Here is an 18,008-nt window from a genome sequence, read left to right on the forward strand (position 1 = left end):
GTTTCCACATTAAAATAATAAAAAAAAACTCGGAAGAATATAAAAATATATAAACATTTTTATTTGGCATTGTAGATTAGTGTATTACAATTAGGTATGAAAGATGATGTCATTCAAATGACCCCCGCGACTCATGTGGCATCACGTAATTCGTTTATTGAAATTTCCTATCACTTTTTGACACAATTCAGGTTCTATGCCGGCTATTTCGCGTCTAATCTCCTGTTTCAGCTCTGGAATAGTGTTTGGTTTATTTCTATACACTCTGATTTTTACACACCCCCAAAAAAAAATCTTGGGGAGTAAGATCACATGATAGCGGCGGCCAATTGATATCGCCGTTACGTGAGATAATCCGACCAGGAAACTTGCCCCGCAGCAATTGCATCGTTTTTCTGGATGTGGGACAAGTGGCTCCATTCTGTTGAAACCACAAATCTTCAATGTCTATACCTTGCAACTGCTCCCAGGAAAAATCATCGACCTGCACGAGCACTTTGAGCGACTTTGAGGTTAGTTACAGATCCAGTTTGCTCAAATTTTTGAACAGCATTCCAAATTGTCCTCTCAGAAGGTCGATTTTTCGGGCCGAAAAATTCACGTAGAGCCCGAAATACATTTTTTCTTGATCGATCATTTTGATAATAGGCTTGCACAATTACACGTTGTTCAGTCGTATATTGCTCCATGACTAATTTTGTTTATGTTTTGAGGTTAGAAATCTCATATGATAATAAACAAATACAGTGGCGGTTCAAAAATATTTCAGATTGTAATGTGGAAATTCTTATTGAATCACCCGTTATATTAATCATTTTCTACTGACCACACTGTGTAGTAAAACAGGAAGCAAATCTTTCAATCCTACTATATATAGAGTAAAGATTTTCGTGTTCATCTGCGTTTTGAATATGTAAATTAGATTGTTAGTCGAAAACAGGAGCCGAAAAGTATTGAAAAATTATAAAAATTATTACTAATTCGAGACTTTAAACGCAAGGTTCTGATTGTACGGATTAAGACGAGTTAACCATCCGCAAATTGAAACAAGTAATAGATAAATGTCTTCTTTTCAACATTGAGCCGAAACTAGTCAAGGCTAGCAATGCAGAATCGGCAAATCGTGCCCAGGTGGTCTTAAGCGCCTCCGAAGCGGCCCAAAGGGCACAAACAGATGACTCGCCTGATTGGATTATTCACGGTTGAGCCTTTCGGTGTTTGTGTCGTCGCCCGTTTCTTTTCCTTTCGTGCGGCCCACGGTCGACAGAGAAAAGATTGTCGTTAGTCATCCCGGACAAGGATCGGAATCAATATTGAATAGTTTTGATTTAGCGCGGACTACTAAGAGGTGTTAATTAATAAAACTGAAAAGGCATCATGACTCGGTCGGTTAACGATGACTGGATTACGCTATTCATCAGCGTTATTGTCGACGAAACCGAAAAATAAACATTTCATTCGGCGAGGGAGTCCTCCGAGTCAATGAAAATCTTGTAGTTTTGTAGAAGCGGATGTGCAAAGCACGTGGCAAAAGTTATGATTCCATAATTGTAAATTCCTACGTAATTATTAATTCAATAATATAAATAAAGATTATTACTTTTACATTTTCTCTACTTTTCTATAATTCGGGTCGTCGTTCGCCTCGATTTAACCATGAACTGTGGAATTGGTGTAATAATGTTCAACAAGGTATACCTTCAAAACCAATAACTCTAGTGAAGGATGGCACTAATGTTTCAAACAAATCGCAGCCGACCATCATATATATCAAAATTCGGCGAAATTATTCAAATGTTTGAACAATTTGTATGTGGCTTGGAAGAAATATTGAAACGCATTAAAATATGTTATCTATGGGTATTTAAAGAAGTGCGTCCAATATCTACCTAAATAATTTCATACCATTTCTTTTATTTTCTTATGGGGGTAGTTCAGTTCATTAAAGTTTTAGGTTGGTTTAGTTGACTGGTTGCGTTTTTTTTAATGCAACGTAGATAGGATTCGGGAAAATTTCGCTTCTCTCAAATGTAATTCGGTAATTTTTCTTTTGGCGAAACTTTCCTTCCGCGCAACTTACTATTCGGTAAACTGAGTGCGGCCAAGAGATAAAGCCATTCGCTAAATTCACTAAACACGATGAAATTTTGTCCAGATGTTTCCTTAAAACATTACACTGATGATAAAAATAACGTTTATTTAAAGGTATGAATGGAAATCATAACTAAATCAATCAACGCTTATACTATGAACCCAAGTAACAATTTTAAAGCGAAACCAACAATGTATAACGATAATGAAATGGCTACCAGGCGGCTTAATTTCTATTTTGATTTTAATAACGCATTTTCGGAAAAAAGTTGTGTATACCATAGTTTGAGTGAATACTGTTTTAAAGGTCAGAGGAATTCAAATCGCAAAGTGTTGTACGAACAAAATTAATATCAACGTTTGTAAAGATTCTAGGCCGCTCTCCAACAATAATTTTAACGTCCACCGAGCATTTAGAAAGTTAGGGTATTATTCTTTCCCTGAAGCAAAGTCAATTTTCGCAATAACTTTCTATGAAAAACAGAATCAACGGCTATGGTCCGAGAAAGTGCATATCATGAATTGATTTGCCTTGTCTAAGACCGAACTGCAGTTTTGAAAATATCTTTAGTCCATCCAGAATATGACGAATCCCAAAATCTAAACAATTTTTAACTGCTTGCTTTGCTTTTTATAGTTCAAGAACGAACTGTTAAATTGACTACATTAAAATTGAACCGTATATTACTGTTTCATCGATAATTTCTTCATTTTCTTAGAAAACAAAAATAAACAAAATTAAGGCATCACTAACGAAGAATATTTGGCTGCACAACTCATTATTATATGACTCAATGTAGTCTTTGCACTGTTACTGTAATCAACTCTCACTATAGTGGTTCAACATGCACAAGCAGATATATAGACAAACTATGTAACTGATTGTCGTAATTGTTTATAATGTTACGAGTTGGGGATGATATTTGGCACCGTTAAGGAGAAAAGTATCTTCTATAATCTCCAAGTTGTATCTCCGTTATTCTCGCTATTTAGTGCAGCAAATTATAATTTAATGAGGAGAGTGAAAGCAAATAATTTTAACTGAATTCTAACCAAAATTAACCTTAGGGGCAACAATACTAGAGTTAATTGCTTTTCTCGAAATTTTGTTGAATCTATAAATATTTGTTCTAATGTGCAACTTGTATGGTAAAGCACGACATTTCATAGGAGGTGTCTCAACGCGAGAAAATGTGTGTGGCCATCAAGTAAATATTAAATATTTTAAGAATATTTTAAACTTCCAAGTTAAGCTCTGGATCAAAATATTTAACTATAGCGTATAGATCTATAAAAAGAAAGTGTTAGAAAAGCTTTAAGTGAGAGGCCACGCAAACTGGCAGGTGATAAAACAGAAAATATGGAAAATTTTAAAGTACTAATTTAAAGTTAGTAATAAGTACCGTAATATAAACAAATAAATAAAAATTTCAAATGGAAACATACGGGGTAAGGAGAAATTTGAGTTACTTAATTAACGTGTATAATTTCATGTTGCATTAATTTGAGAAATTAATTGTATTATGTAAAATGTGGAATGTGCAAATAAATTGACTTTATAAAAATCAACTGACAGAAAAAACACCTGGTTTTTTCGATCTATCGAACTTTTTAGTAACACCCCTCACCCACGTGAAGTTGAAATAATTTTTAAAATGAGATCCCGCCTTCGTAGGTGCGCATTGTCGAGTGCACGCAGATAGTGCACGCTAATGAAGTGCATGCAGGCGACAATAAATGTCTTAAAATATCGATTTTCACATTTCGTCATCGTAAACTTCCATTCACATGGGCGAACGGGCAAAAAAATCACCGTCCGCCATTTTATTTCCCACTCCAACCTCGAACGTCGACACTAGCGAGGAGTACTTTTCAGGTGTACCAATGCTGCCGTCTCTCTTTACAATGGGACATGTGAGAGCCGATCCGACCAATCCGGTGCTGAAACATCGCGGCCAGATGGTAATTTATACATTTTTTTCCCGGTTAGGAGTGAATTATTAGAATAGGTAATTTAGTGTACATGGGAAGGCTTACCGCGCGATGTTTACGCTCCTAAACTTTCGAGATTTCGACGAGATATAGCCGCAGAGGCTTCGATTGCGATGCCCTGGGGTACGCGACGTTTTGTTTTTGTTTCTGTCCGGTGACATTTCACGGTTATGGTGCGTTAAACCGGTAATTGGTCAAAATGGATGTTAGGCCCTTCTTTGGGAGCTATCAGTTTCAAGGTAAAATATTTTCAAAACGCTTATGTATAATTTTTTAGTGTTGTCAATCTAATTTTCCTAATTCCTTTAGCTCCTTTTTAAATTTAACTAATACGCTGAGAAAAAAAATAATACTTAATTAAAATATATTCCGAATGAAATATCCAATATTGTCACGTCACAACACAATAGAATTGGTTGGCCACATATATATAGCGAAAGAATCAATTAATTTAAATTTTAAATATGAAATATTTCTTAATATAATACTAATATAATAATAATACACTGAGAAAAAATATATCTCACAAGCAGATCGCTAGTAATGTCTTGAGAGAATGTCTTTAGAATGCAGTGAAACAACAACCTAAAGGTTGAATATGGTAAGTTGTCTAATTTATCTCAACATAAATTTGAATAAATTGCATTCATCATGCTCATTTATTTATGATTTGCTTTGTACAATTGGCAAATAGCAGTTGCCGTATAATAATAATAATAATAATAATAATAATAATAATAATAATAATAATAATAATAATAATAATAATAATAATAATAATAAAGATCTTTATTTGAATTATAAACAATATAACAATAACAAGTTAACATTTTGATAAAAAAGGCGAGATTTAGTCTACTAAAGATTAATATACTGTTCCATCTAAACAGAGGAGAGAGAGGAAAAAAGTACATAAATTTCAATTTTAAAATTTGTAATTCATATTAAACAGAAAGTATAGTATAGTGTTTCTAAAATAAAATACATGGTTGCCGAGAGAAGTTTAGTTTTAAACGTTGGAGGTTGCTTAAGTTTTTTATTTTTATTTTGGTAATTTGGTAAAAAAATAAAATTTTATATGAGAAGGAGCGCTTAAAAATGTCAGTTGCATGCAGTGATGGAGTGGGCGTTCCCTTAAATTATATTAAAAAGTTATGGACGAGAATTTCTATTTAGTATTTTTGCATACAAAATTGCAGAATGACGAAATATCCTATTTAGCCAATTAACTCTTTAAGTACTATAAACAATTATTTATTTTAAGGGGAATCTTGTGTCGACAGTATTTTAATTTAATTTAATTTAATCTAAATTGATTCTCGGGCGAAATATTATTTTCATATAATTAGCCCAATACTTATTGATTGGTTTGATTAGTTGAATTTGTGTTTTAGAAGTAAAGAATAACTAAGCAACAGAACGAAAAAAGTAATAAAGAACTTTTGTTCATTTACCTACAAAAAAGGACGTATCGTTAAATAAAATATTGGAATATTTACGACTACCAGTTTCCATTTATAATATCTATAAATCCGATTACTTCGAAAAAAATTCGTGTCAAGCGTGTGTTCTTCGTCATAACATTATTACAAAAAACTTTATATACATGGTTCTTCATACGCAGAAAATTAACCCATAAAATCATGTAAAAAAAAAGGTAAAGTTGCTTTCCGACAGGTTATCGAGAAAAAAATATGTGCATGTGATTTTGATCGGTAGACACTTTCATAATAATGGAGAAGAAACCAGTTCCTTAGATTAGGATAAATTGGATGTTATGACTTTATCGCTATTATACAAAAAGGTGTAGGGTTTTTTCGGTTCCCCTCTGTTTTTCGTTACGTATAAATTCATCTAAACTTAACTAAATTGTTTATATGCTTTAAAAATGTTTCCTCCACATGAAGCGCCTTTGAAGCAAAATTTAATTTTAAACCTAAACCTAGACCTAAACCAGTACAATTCACAAAACAATGTTTTTATCTTGATGTAAACCAAAATCATCATACTCTTTGAAAAGATTAGTTTCTGAAATAAATAATTATGAATGCTATGCTTATAGCGATGAAATATGGCATAGCTTTCCGTTGGCTAGTTTCACAAGCAGTTTAACAAAAGTCGCATACAACTGAATTCGACATCCACATGCCAAAGGGGGCGTGTGCCCTGGTGGATCAAATTTTGTATGCATAATAGTGAAGTACGGCGCTCCTATCGAGATTTTCTGAAGCTTTTGAAAAGCTGATTTGTTCTCGTCTGGTTTTTCTCTCGACAAAGGAATTTCAGTAGATGTTGTCTCATAACGTCCAGCACCCACAACTGTAACAACAACGCCGGGGTGTTCCTAACGATCGATTTGAAGGTCATATCCCAGTACCCTGCTAGTTGCTGCTGCGTGACACCTAGATAAATATTTCATTTAACATCTAAAATACTTCAGCATTTATATAAAGCTGTTTATAGGTCTTTTACCAATCACTGGAAGTAGTGGTTAGGTTTTGGGAAATACAACTAGATTTTCAAATGCACAAATCTCTTTTTTGGCAAATTTTTACCTAATGTTTGTCTTAGATGCGTGAGCTCAATTTTAAACAGTTGCGTGCCACATTTGATCCTACTGTAATTCCTGAATTAGCTTTTGACCCCTCACTAGCAACTGAACGTTCTTACGCTGAGGATGATTGTAAAAACTCTACCGCTTAAAAATCGTTTTAATGTTGATATCTGTCAGGAATTCAACGATAATTCAAACTACTTTGAAGATGATATCCCACTCAGTATCCCAACAAAAATTGCCTAATAGCATCAAAAAACAATACAAGGAATGAAACACCTATCAAGAATGATGATACCACCTCAGACACGACAAAGAGACAAGAAGAAAATCAAGATTTCAATAAGTCTTTCAAAGAACTCCTCCCTACATCGGAACTCTTAAAATTGAAAAAAAAAGAGTTCAAATAGAAAATTTCTTAATTAAGAGGCACATATGGTAAGCGAAAGACCTGCTTCAACAAATGCTAAATCGAAACCTACAGTCTTTATATCATCAGTCAGTAAGAAAACGTAACCTCTCAGAAATGAAATCTTGGTATTGTTTTGTGTGCCCTGTGGCACTTGGAGCCACGGCCACAGCTTCTGATTAGGATTTTTTAAAAGAATTTAATTTGTGTTATTTTTATAGAAAAATGTATATTATTTGGCTTATTCAAATATTATAACTTTGCATTATTTTGAGTGGGCTTTTATAACCTATTCCAATTTTCTCGATAATAAGGCATAATGGTTTTTTAAAAACGTCTTAAACATTTCAACATTTTCCACACCCTTAAGACTGAATGTGTACTTGTATTTTTGTTTGTAAGTCTCTAAATTTAGTTTATATTTATGTCTCGTCAATTGCTTTGTACCTTTTTGCAAAATAAAATAGTTTATTATTAACTGGGTCTTATTTGTCGCTTTAGTGTTCTAATCTTGGATCATTATTGTTTTCGATCTTTATGAGCGATCTGTCTGTGTATTATTCATTGATTAAGTCTAAGCTTGAATATTCTTGCCTAGTCTGAACACCAATATATATCATATTCGATGTCTTGAGTATGTTCAAAGACAATTTGTAAAATGTCTTGTTTTTAGGGTAGATTCAGAGATACAGCGTATCCCACTTAAGAACTGTGCACTCTTGTAAAATCTTGGTTTATGGTTCTATTTTGATAACCTTTTAATTTAAAAAAAAAATGTAACGAATTCTCATTCAGTAGTACTTAGAGCACAGCTATACCAATTTTTATAATGTTTTAATACAGGGTGTTTAAAATATCGTTTGAGCCCCGCTTAAGGCTGTACATCGTTGTAAAATCTTACCGTTTCATTTTGTTTTTTTTTGTTAGATTGCGCTTTCAAAAACGCACTAAAACCTTATGTTTCTTATTACGTCAACCTGAAGTCATGGCCTACTGGAACTAATTCTTAATGTCAAATATCGAGAAGGGCTATTAGGGATATCTTTAAGAATGAAGTGTGAATGAAGTTCCATTACAGGCATTACCCCTGTAGAATATTTACTTATGGCTCAATTTTGATCATTCTTTTTTGGATTGATTTCAACATTAACGATTTTCTTAAAATTAAATATGATTTGAGTGGATTAGATGTGAGACTTTACAACGCTGTATTTTTTTAACTCGAAATGATTTTTAATTATCGTCTAATAATGAAAATAACAGAAATACCAAAAGTTTGCCATGGAGAAGTGAATATTCGACTGTCAAATTCACTCGCTAATTTATATTTTAATTTTGTTAATATCATGCTTTTCGAATACTAAGATTTATTAATACTGTCGTTTTAAGATGATACTAAAAAATAAGTACCCCTTAAAAAGTATTTTTTATCAATATTTTTGAAATTTGTTTAATTAAAATTTGTAAGATCTTAAAATACCTATACGTTGTTCGCAAGGTTTACAATACTTATTTTTTTAAAACATAAATACCTTGGTCGTTGATCGGGTTACTTTTATGTAGTCCTGAATAGGAATTTGTTGTCATTTTCAATTTGAATAAATCTATAAGAGTATTTCTCGATTTTCCGCTTCAGAAAACTACGTGAGTTAGCCATGACTTTAGTCGATGCTGTAAGAAAAAACAGTTTCATTCCTCTTTAGTAAGATCTATACAGCAAAAAAGAATTATCACAATTGAGTCATAAAAAAATGAGTATAGTTAGGTTTTATGTAGCCCTAAATAAAAATTCGTTGACACTTTGTTCTTAAAGAATTTCGTAATAGCCCTTATCGATATTTGACATCAAAAATTAGTTCCAGTTGGCCACGACTTTAGGTTGGTGTAAAAGGAAACATAAGATACGTTTTTGAGACATGTATTCACCAAAAAAATAGTTATCAAAATCAAACCGCAATCAAATATTTTACAACGATGTACAGCTTTAAGCATGGAGTAAACATTATAGTTGGGTTCTAAGTATTCCTGAATAAGAATTCGTTGCCAATTTATTTATTTTTTAAATCCCTAATAGTACTTCTCTCTTTTTTGTTAAATAGGCCCAGTTCGCCATGACTTTAAGTTGAAGCAATAAGCAAAACAAAGTTTTAGTACATCTTTCAGAGATCTATCGAACAACAAAAAAAATATCAAAATCTATCCATAAACAAAGATTTCCCAATTGTGTAAATTTCTTAAGTGGATACAATTTTTAAGGGTAATCATGTGGATTTAGAATATGATCCGTGTATCATTATTTGAGATAGAGCCACAATAAAATGAGAGTCGCAAAAAATACGAGAAAATGAGCATCGACTACAATAATTGTACGCACAAAACAACCAAAAAAAGAGTGAGTAGTCGTCAGCGCAACCACAGAGCACAAAAAAGGGAATATTTATGGCGGTAATTTTTAAATGCTCCCTTTTACGTTTAATGTTAATTAACTTATTTATAACCATATTACATTCGCGGGCATAATGATCAACACTAACTTGATGAGCGTGGTAATAAACGTGGAAATAATGATGGAATAAAAGGTAAACGGTTATTAGCCGATGAAGTGTCTGTATTCATGGCGGACGTCTCGTACATAGATTCCTTTATATGCGCGAATTTATCGTTTTAGAGGATATTATAATATACTATATGTAATATAATATTATATAGTATTAAAGCAACCAAAGATTAATTTGTTCGCAAATTGAGCCTTTAAATTATTTCTGGGAACTATGCGAAAAATTAATAAGGTAAATGCATTTTTTATTTGTGTTATTAAAATTCTACTTTATTTTTGGCAAGAAAAATGGCATACTAGATACAATTATTATTTATTTTGGGAGAACTCTTCGTTGAAATAACAAAAGTGAAATATTATTAAGAAGCAACTTACGAAAAATAATATTTAATTGTACGAAATTTGCTAGCTACTTGTCAGTACTGGACTCATTTGGATCGGTCACCAGTGAATTACGAGGCAGTAATTTTACAGTTTCGGCAAAATATGGGCAACTTTTGTATTGTTTATTAAAACAAATATTCTTTATTATAGGTTGTGGGGCATGATGGTCTAAAACCTTCATCCAGAGATATTAATTTGCAAGAGCAAGAGCAATGTAGGTGTAACCTTAGTGACTGTGGAAACTTCTACGATGATAAAGGGTTTTTATGTAATTCTATATTTTCTTACTTTCTCTCTTTTTGCACTTGCACATTTATTTTCTTCAATAGAAACAATATGAACAACTTGAAGAACAACAGGTTCCCTAAACTCAGCAATATTAGGTTTCCACTTTTTAAATCGAGGGATAAATTACATATTAAATAATTTAATTTCTACATACCGTGAATCTCCGGAGCAAAATGCTCCTCTTCCCATTCAAATAATAATTTTTAATTCATTGAATAAATTATATAATATATATTTTGTTAATGTCGGTTTGTAGAAAATGTCAGCAATACTTTATGGGCGCAATAAGAATATGATTTACAAAATTGTGAATTATTAAATTAAATGTTTTAGTTAGAAAAATATAATCAATATTGTCTCAACACATGCTTATTTACTGTGAATGGAATTTTACTTTTGTTATTAATTTTTTCGTAACGTTCGTTGTTAGAATGATTTAAATCAGTCAGGGGAAAATTTCTCTCTATATAATAATATATAAGATATAACATTCAAACTTCAGTCACTCGTACAAGTGGCACTGCTGGCATTCCACTTGCGCCAATTCATTCTTGTCCCTAAAGCGGCGCTTATGAAACTTAATATACTATAACATGTATTTGCAAATAAATAATTATGAATTTTTGTTAACCCGGAAACAAAAAACCGTAGAGAGTTTGACTTTTTACTATTAAGGTCCTCACAGAAAATGCCATCCAGAATGTTCCATCTATTTTTCCATATTAGCTTTTATAGTTATCGAGATCTCCTGTAGTACTATCCATGTATGCCTACGCTGTATGTAGATACAAGAGTTTAATTATGTAATATTGGATCTTAAAACATAATATGAGGTTGTAAAAACTATTCCAAAGAGGCCATTTCTCAAAAACTTTATATACAGGGTTTTCAAACTCTTAGGCCTCGTAGAAATTCTATGGAAAATTTACAAATTGATTTCCTGCCACAGGGCTATTAGTAAAAGCTATATGCAAAACATTGCCGTCTTATATTTTCTGAACCTTTTAGTTTGGTGCACTGTGGTGACCTATTACGGAAATAATTATTTTTTAGAAAATTAGACGAAATCATAAAATCATAAAATTAATTAAGTATCTTCTTAAGTTCTATCAGAATTCTGAAAATTTATTTACTGCTTTCCAATGTTGTATACATTGTATGACAATTTAGCAAAATACAAAAAAGCGAGTTATCGGTAAACTTTAAATAGGAACCCATGTATACGACGTTTTTGAACGTAACGTAATTGTAAGCAAATATAAAAAGTAATGATACAAGGAAAATCCAATAATTACGAATATCTACAAGTTAAGTGAAGACATTTTGTAATATTTAGTTATTAAGGTTATGTGACTTTAGAGTTTTAATTTTGTTGTACAATATTCTTTCGACGGTGGTTACTTATTACCGAAATTTACAAAAATTTCATAAAATGGCTCGACAAATGTTTTTGCCAAAATTTTTAAACAATAACTTTTATTTCCAACAAATTAAAAAAAATTATTGGTTACGGTTAAAAACCTTCTGTTCGGATCAAGACATTCACAATTTTTTCGCAGAATCTAAAAATGCAATAATAATAATATACAATACAAAATATAATCAGATTCTTGCGCAAGGCAAGTTCCGTTCTACGGCGAAAGTACTTAACTTACTAAGAATAATTAATCAATTAGTCTTCTTTTCTTCAATAATTTGATATATTTTTAAATAACTACTTAATGACTAAAAGAAAATTTCTATAAAAGCAGTTGAAAACCGGGAAATGCTCCAGGAAGGAGGAGAATATCACAAGAAAGGAGAAAAATGATGTTATTTTCCAGTTTCGCTAATTAAGCGATACGTAAAAATAAATCAATTATTGTCCTTCTAACAGAGTTTTTTTTAATTTCTTTTTAAATATGAAAAATGAGTCAATTAAATTAAATTATAAAAAAATTAAATAATTCTTAAAATATTGTTAATGCGCAAATTTAGGAACCGCTTATATAATAAGGAGGAGAACGGTGTTTAATAATCTTGTAAAGTAACAGATTAGAATGAATACAGGATATTGAATTAACAAAAAAGGTATCTGTTTCGAATAGATATGGCACCGCCTTCAAATTCTTAAATTTAAATACTTTAATTTGCAAGATCCTTCTAATAGGTCAGAGACAGAGTAACCGTGTAAAAGTATAAAAAAAAGTATGTCAGTCAAAAAATTTCATGGATTTATAATAATAATAGTTGAAATTTACCGCTCTACGTTAACAACTAAAATTATTATATAATTAAAATATTCCAGTTGTTTTTTTATGATATGATATTCTACGCGATCGATAAGATGTCCTTAAAAATCTCCTTATTAAATTTGAAATTATTTGGTACTTTCTTGTAGGTGCTGTAAGCTCTTCTATGGGGGAATATTTTTTGCTTATTATGCCTAAATTTATTTTTTTTATTTTTTATTATAGATAATATGGTTGACCATGGAGAGCAGAGCATGTTTATGATTTAAGTATTAGATTTAGAGGTGCCATAACTCCTCCTCTACATAAAACAACACTATTTGAGCGTGGTTTTTCCTTTAATGCAGCTAAGTTGTATAATAGTCTTCCTAATAACTTCAAAGCCCTGACTCCAAGTAGATTTAAATTTTATGCTTTCAGATATTTTTTCGAAAAGTAAAGTTTTAAAAAAAGCACAGTCTACCTTTAACAAACGTGGGCAAAATAGGATATATTAATAAGTGTGAGAAGAAGTAAAAAAAAAAAAATCTGTTATATACATTCATTTTGTAAAAGAAAACGGTTATTTGTAGATAGTATGGATATACAGAAATAAAGACATAATATTACTCTTATTATCATTATATAATGTGGATTATTATGTAATCCCGAAGATGTGTAGATAGCCTATAAAACACAAAAACGGTTTGAGACCGAGGCTTGATACACCTCCATTCTCCTACATTATGGGCGACAGCCATTTACCTACTGTAATTTTTATTTCTTTCACTACTTAAATTTAACTTATTTGTCTTTTGCCGTAACTCGCGACAATAACACGACACATTATAATACATCGCACACTGACGAATACTATGGCGAATAAGTATTATCCTAAACGAATGGGTTTGTTTACAGGCCAAGGAAGGGTCAACCAACTGGGTGGAGTATTTATAAACGGTAGACCGCTTCCCAACCACATCCGTCTAAAAATCGTAGAAATGGCTGCCGCAGGAGTTCGCCCGTGCGTAATTTCGAGACAACTCAAAGTGTCACATGGGTGCGTGTCCAAAATCCTCAATCGTTACCAAGAAACGGGCAGCATTCGACCAGGTGTAATTGGAGGTTCTAAGCCTAGGGTGGCCAGCAAAGACGTCGAGGAACGCATCGAACAAATGAAGAAAGAGCAGCCGGGAATATTTTCTTGCGAAGTTAGGGAGAGGCTTCTAAAGGTGAGGTTCCGCGTTCACTTCCGTAATTTACTTTATGACTTTCGAATGAAGCTTCCGCAGGTTATCGACTTAAAAATAATTTAGCAATGTTGAAGCAAAGGAGGGAAAAAAATTGGTTTAGCTTTGAATGATTTCAATATTCATGGAACGAAGGCTTCAAAAACCTAACTAAAACGGATTTTTAATATTATAATTTGATTAAAAGTTGTTAAATGTTCTAAAAATCTCATGCCATCCTTAAAACTTGAAACAGCCATTTACATTACAACTTCTTAAAACTGCTAAAAGTATCAAGACAGTCTAAAAACTAGACGAAACTAGACGAAGTCCTAAGAAAGGAGATTTTTTCTCCAACTCGAAGAGTTTATTTTATCGAAAAATTTGAATGTATGGATGTGCTGCATCCAATGAAAATTACAAAGACATCTCACTCTGAGATTTCTGAGAAAATTTCACTAATATCTTGTTTAATTTTGATTAATTTAGAAATTTAAAATGATGTAACATAGTTTTAAATAATGCGCCTTTTAAACATTTTTTATTTGTGATCACTTTCATGTTGTAAACGAAAAACACAAGAACTGTTTGGTATTAATGTATGTCCTGTTTTTTGGTGTTTTTGAAATGTCAAATACAGACATTTTTGAGTACAATAAATTTGTCCGTGGGAAGGGAATTCAGCTGCCACTGCTGCTTCAAAAGATAAGTTTTAATTTTAATTTAATTTTAATAATTTAACGTTAATTTTATCAATTTTCTTTCTCTCTTTTTTGTGTTTTTTTGCGTACTTGTAGACAAAAATAATCTTCCAAACCGTTACAAAATAGTATCACTTTCTGCACCTGTTAGGAAATATACTATTCGTCTTTTATATTTTTAATACTAGTTAAAAATGCATTATTGTGAAATATTTCCGTAACTAACTAAATACAAATTGCTCTTTTTATAAAAAGGAATAATATATTATAATAATATAATAATATAACAAACGCCATCCAAAATATTTCGAAAACTAAGTATAAGAGATTTAAACCACGATTTCAGGGATTTCTAAATGATTTTACCGATTATGAAAATTGTTTTTAGTTTATGTGGAAAATATTTAATAATAATTAATAAAGCTTAAGCTTTGAGCTTAAAATCTCTTTTAATTAATTAATAAATATAAATTTTATAAAGTGCACAAATTTTTAAAATACAAATAAAAATCATTTTTGTTTTAAAAAAATTGTATCTAATTTTTTTCTCCTTGCTTTTCTTTAAGTATGGTTATTTTCTTCATAGAAAGGTGCATGTTTAATACATTTAATTAGCAATTAAAGTCAAATAAAAAAAAACGGCTGAAATATCCTCCAGCGAATAGAGTGAATACTCCTAAAAATTTCGTTTAATTTTATAATACTTCTGCATATGTATTTACCAACTGATATTTGTGAAAATTGGTTAAGATGCAACCAAACGCCACGTTAGACACAATCTGTAAATAATATAAAATAGTTTGGTTGTTTCTTTGGAACGGGTATAACTTCAACTTGCTTCCATGAGTCCGGAAAACCCCGGTTAGCAGACACTTAAAAAGGAAAGTGATATGATCGACTAAATATGGAGTAGTCAAAAGAATCATTTTTATATCAATATTGTCTGAGCCATGAGCGTTAGTTTTAATAATAATGAAAGTTTTATTAACTTCCTCAGGGTAAACTTTAGCAAAACGGAATGAATTACAACCAAATTGTTTATTAATCTAATTTGCCGACACAAACCCCGGATCAATACCACCAACAACTCCAAAAGAAGTAACTATTAGGCTGACCAAAATTGTTTTCAAACATTAAAGTAGGATTACTGTGCACTCGAAGTCTCCTCAAAGTACGCCAAAAATATTTAGTATCAGCCTTAAATGTACTTGCCAACTATGCCCTTTTCTCGGCTCTCACACAGGAGTTCACAAAATTTCGTAATTCTCTATATTCGTTTAAAGCAATATCTGACTTGAGATGTTTGTATCTTAAACGTGATCTATTTTTAAGTTTTATTAAATGTTTAAGGTTTTCGGTAAGCCAAGGGGCTGGGGGTCTCTTAATTCTAACTGTTTTTAATAGAGCATGAATATCAAATAAATAATTCATAGTATTCGTAAGAAAGTCAACTTGTACGTTTATATCATCAAAAGAATATAAAAGTTAATTGCTCTAAGACTATCCATAAACAATTCATTATCGAATGCCGAAAAATCTCTGAAGGTTCGAAAAAGGGTTGGATGACGGTCTTTCTGCAGATTACAAGAAACAATACAGTGATCTGAGATATCACTCATATCATGAACTTCAATATTGTCACATATGAATAAATTAGGGGTGACCAGTACATCAAGGATCGAACTAGAGTTTCCAGTAATCCGAGTGGGCCCTGTAACTAGTTGATGCATGCCGAAGCTGGCGAGAGTATTTGAAAATCGAAAATAAGCGAGAGTATTAGTTTTTAACAGATCAACATTGATATCTCCGCCAAACATCAAAAAATCAATTTGAGGAATAAGTGCGGCAAGGACGGTTTCCAGAGAGTCAAGACATTCAAGTAAGTTAAATGTTGGAGGTCTATAAACTGTCTATTCTGATGTATTTATAGCTCTAACTTTAAAATGACTGCGATAATAAAAAGCTACAATGCTACAAAGTTACAATGCTATAACCATCAATGTTTAGACCATCATTAAGTACAAGAGTTGAAAGTCAAGTTTCACTGGTCCATCGTATTTCGCGCGTAATTTATCACACGATAAAACCAACGTTGAAAATGTGTATCCCCAGTGGTTCCGATTTAAGAATATGTGCGCACACCTAGAAAGTTTTTCTACCAATAAGTAGTAAGATTTTTCCCGGTACGAAAAACGATTTCTATAATAATCGTTCACGTGCTCCACGTAGGCATTCCGAAAACGGTCTCGATCTCCGCGTTCCATCTCGAGTCGAATGCCTGTAATTTCGCGACACCTGTGCTTTTTTGCATTGTTGTACGACGGTGAAACCGTGACACCGCGGTACGCCCATATTAATTTGGTACCCGACCGACGCGACCGTTGGATTATATTTACTGTTCCGCTAAGAGGTACGTTTGGCCTTTTAATATTCCGTAAAGGGGGGGCTATTTCGGATCGGTGCCCCGCAGCACTCCGAATAGTTGACCTCCCGGAGAATTTGGCTCGATTTCGGCGAGAAAAATTACATGAATTTCGGGTTACGAATGTAAGTAAATTTTAAGCCCCGAGTACCGACCCCAGGAATCATTGTTGTAAATGAAGTAATCGCCCCGTTAATTTTATTACCTATATATCTTATTTTAATACACCGACGGGAGTTGAAAGTATTAATTTAAAAGGCCCGACGGGTCGAAAGTTTTGTTTAAAATTTATTTTTAGTGAGTCGAGAATAACACGTATCGGGGTGTACCTTCGGTTGTGGGGAAACGGATCGTTTGATCGCAAATAAAGGCCAAATTACGCTTTGAGCATATATTTATGATCTCGATTAAGGCAGAACAACGCAACAAAGTAGACGGACGGATTTTTCCTCTGTCTGCGGGTCTTTTTGCTCATTGCTTCAGCTTTGGGAGGTCAGCTAATGCTAGGTTTCGTTTGCTATGGCCCGCGGTCCAAATCTGACTCTCGTCAGTGTCATCAATCCTGTCCACTTAGACCACTTGATGTCGTCAAGTATTTATAGTAATTAAAGCAGCAACTTTAGTAAAGCGTGTGCTCCGTTAGTCGACGTAGGTGTCATAGATAATGACAAAAAGATTAATATGGCTTTGACCCTTAACTGTAGTAAACCGTATGACCCTAAAACTGGAAACTTTGGAGAGCCCTGCTCTAATTCCGGACGAAATTGTATCTAAATTATAACTAAATTATAGTAGTGTAGATTAGGTCTAGCTAGATTTAATGTACTCTAGCAAGATAAAATATATTGCTCGTGTACACACTAGCTAAAGTTTACATAGATCTGCTAAGAGCGAATTTATCCAATTCCTCTCGATTCATTGGTGGCGTTTAAGGGAGCTAAATAAACGGCCAAAAAGAAAAAAAACGCGTGCGTTAGAAATAGAGACAAGAAACTGGGTCAGCGGATTAAAAGAAAAGATACCATCTACGATTTCATCATCTGAAATACTACTAAGAGCTACTTTAAGACGCTTTCCAACTTCAAGTAAAATTAAAACCAATTTAAACTAAACTAACGCCAAAAATAATGGCTATTTTATGCACTATGACAGGAATTCGTTATTTCTTGTA

General features: G+C 32.4%; 1 protein-coding gene across 1 annotated transcript in view; it reads left to right on the top strand.

Annotated features, from left to right (window-relative positions):
• The first annotated feature begins 4,194 nt into the window (after positions 1–4,194).
• LOC132700071 (protein gooseberry-neuro-like) overlaps positions 4,195–18,008 on the top strand; it is a 58,378-nt gene continuing 44,564 nt past the window's right edge. Inside the window, exons 1-2 of the mRNA XM_060667188.1 lie at positions 4,195–4,322; positions 13,404–13,717. Coding sequence (XP_060523171.1) covers positions 4,283–4,322; positions 13,404–13,717 — 354 coding nt within the window. The 5' untranslated portion in view covers positions 4,195–4,282. The remainder of the gene's footprint in view (positions 4,323–13,403; positions 13,718–18,008) is intronic.

The sequence above is a fragment of the Cylas formicarius genome, unplaced genomic scaffold (genome assembly GCF_029955315.1).
Source record: "Cylas formicarius isolate icCylForm1 unplaced genomic scaffold, icCylForm1.1 PGA_scaffold_3__17_contigs__length_32017465, whole genome shotgun sequence".
Lineage (NCBI taxonomy): Eukaryota > Metazoa > Arthropoda > Insecta > Coleoptera > Brentidae > Cylas > Cylas formicarius.